The 2,827-nt window shown below is 38.0% G+C and overlaps 1 protein-coding gene across 1 annotated transcript in view; it reads right to left on the reverse strand.

Annotated features, from left to right (window-relative positions):
* Positions 1-654: 654 nt before the first annotated feature.
* Positions 655-2,827, reverse strand: part of LOC106530977 (acyl-coenzyme A thioesterase 4) — a gene marked incomplete at its 3' end in the record, with an annotated part of 9,646 nt that continues 7,473 nt past the window's right edge. Inside the window, 3 exon segments of the mRNA XM_014026714.1 lie at positions 655-745; positions 913-995; positions 1,065-1,184. Of these exon segments, the coding sequence (XP_013882168.1) occupies positions 655-745; positions 913-995; positions 1,065-1,184 (294 nt within the window).

Here is a 2,827-nt window from a genome sequence, read left to right on the forward strand (position 1 = left end):
CCTCAAGACTTTATTTGAAACACCTTAAGAAGTTTAATAAATCCAATAAAACTCTATCATGTAGCATCCATGCTAGCTCTGTAAACAAACAAGCCGGCTGATGAGACGTCACGTCTTTTACTGCGCATGCGTGTCACATCAGTGCTGTGTAGCGTTCACACAGGAGTCTGATGCAGGTCACATTTAAAATGTAATGTGAACGTTCACACAAAAAGATCGGATTTTCAAAAAAAAATCTGAACTGAGCATTAAGACCTGCAGTGTGAACGTAGCCTTTGATTTCAGGCAGGGGGCCACGAGTCTGAGACCCCTAATGTAGAGGTACTGCTATGGTTGATATTGTCACTTGTCTTTTGTACAAATCGTTCCCCATCTAAGGCCTTTGGAGCATTTCAGTTTATACACATACTTATTTAGAATACCCACAAAAGGAATGTTAAAAATTTAGGCAAACATTTAATCCCATCAGACGCTGTTGTTACAAACAAAGGTGTGTTATTTCAAGTTGCTGTCTATGTATTTTTTAAACACCTTGGTAGAATGCACATCACACACACATGGGTGAGGTGGCTTTTCTGTTGGTGTAAGAAGAGCACCTTTTAGTAAACATGATTGACACGAGTAACCCTGAGAGAACCAGTAGATGTGACTCACCTCCACTTTGCTTGTGGGGTCAGAGGGGATGGGCAGCAGCAGATCACGCCAGATGACCTCATTGTTCTCGGTCCGGGTCTTCTCAGCATTACTTGTTGAATGAAAAAAGTGACATTTTATAATCTTTTTTAAAAATAGATTCATCTCTAGTTCTGACAGATAAGTCTCATTATTGAGACCTACTTATCTTTGGATATTTCTATGAACTAGTGTTACAGTTCGAACAGAAATGAAGCATTTGAGATCAAATCAACTAACCTGCTCAAATAAGTGAGTACGTCCCCCAAAGATGCATTTCGTGGTTGAACATGACTTCCACTGATACAAACAGCACACCTGAGCTGGGAGAAACATTCAAACTCATGAAACACATGCCACTTGAAGGTTCTGCCAAGAGAGATTCATCTTACCTTTACAACTTCGGAATAAACAGCCATTCTCAGGGTGATACTGGTGCCCAGTGACAGACCCAACATGGCGATTCTGCTGCCAAGGATCTGTGGATGCTGGGACAGGACTCTGTAGGCCGTCTACAGGAGGAGAACGTGTTACAGCTACGACTTGTTTCTGGTCTAATGTCTCATAATCACACAGTTTATACTGACTCATTAGCTGGCTTCATGCTAAACGATTTCACAGCAAAACTGCAACAATCTCAAAGTGTGATATTTGTCCTGAAGTGGCTCTTATTTCTGAAAACCTCATAGTCACGGAGCCTTTTTTATTTGATAAATATTCCATATCTGTCCAAGAGAAGGCATTTCTTAACTCCAAGTGCCTCAGTGACCCCAAAACATCATTGTGCCTTAATCTAGTTTTAACATACCAGTGCAGTTTTTAAATCTCTACAAATGGAAACAAGAACTGCTCTAGTCCAGCTTGTAGCATCAGTGGGACCAACTGAACAAATTTTGCTTTCATTTATTTACTGTTTTCGTTTGCACAATTTTTAAATCATGACTTTTTAATTTTAGGACACAGGGTAACTTGATAAACATTAACAATTTTCAGGTGAGGCCAAAAAATTACGTTGTGTGATTTAATTGCAGTGACTTCAAACAACTTACAGTTACAGGAAATTTGACTCCTGAGACAAAAATAATCAGTGTTACTTTACTGCTTTACAGACACCAAACTTTTACATGTCCTCCAAAGTGTTAAAGAATAGCTTCTTACTGAATTTGCGTATGTTTTTTTTTGTTGTTTTTTTTGTATTTTGGGGGTTTTATGGGTGAACGCTGGTAATGCAGTCACACTGACAGAACATCACTGATATCAACTACAATCTGAGGGAAGAAAAGATACTCTTAAATTACATTTTAAGGCAGAAATTCACTGAAAGTAGAAAATGAAGCCATGTATGTTTAGGTTGGATCAACAAAGTTCAGAGGGCTCCTTCAGTCATGATTTCGTCACATCGTGGTGAATCAGTGTCAGGACAGATGAACTTCAGACCCAGTTTCCTTACACACACACACACACTCACACACACACACACACTCACACACACACGCACACACACACACATATATATATATATATATATAGTCATAAAATGATCAACTTTATATTTTAATTATGCCACTTTTGTTGGTAACATTTATGATAACACCTGGACCATATCAGCAACTTGATCCAATGTTCGGATCAGTTTAAAGGACAATTTTGTTCAAAGTTTAAAGAGCTGAACTTTCACTTTGTTGCTCTGAAGTTCTCTGAACCTGGAACATTGTTTCAATAATTGTCTAGGTATGAGGATATTCAGCAATGATCAATACCATGTTCATCAGCTGAACTGTCATTGGCCGGTCAGATCTTTGCTGGATTTTCAGATACTTGCCTGCTGTGAATGTTTTTAAATCTGCTTTTTCTCGTTTAGTTCCACTTGTTCAGATTTGTCATAAAACACATTGGTGATGGTGGATTTAAAAGTATGTGTTTTAAACTCTTTAAAATAAATCATTGTATGCCTTTGAAATGGTTTCCAATGGCATTTAAGAAAAAATTTATGGGTTCTTTGTAAAAAAATTAAAATCAGATACCAAACTGATAATAATATTAAAACTAGTGAGTTGACCAGAGCCAATGGGCCTCATGCAAGAACCGTTCGTACGCACAGATTTGTTCTTAAATTGTGCGTACGAGTGATTTAGGAGAATTTGTGGCATTCACC

The sequence above is a fragment of the Austrofundulus limnaeus genome, unplaced genomic scaffold (genome assembly GCF_001266775.1).
Source record: "Austrofundulus limnaeus strain Quisiro unplaced genomic scaffold, Austrofundulus_limnaeus-1.0 Scaffold584, whole genome shotgun sequence".
NCBI lineage: Eukaryota > Metazoa > Chordata > Actinopteri > Cyprinodontiformes > Rivulidae > Austrofundulus > Austrofundulus limnaeus.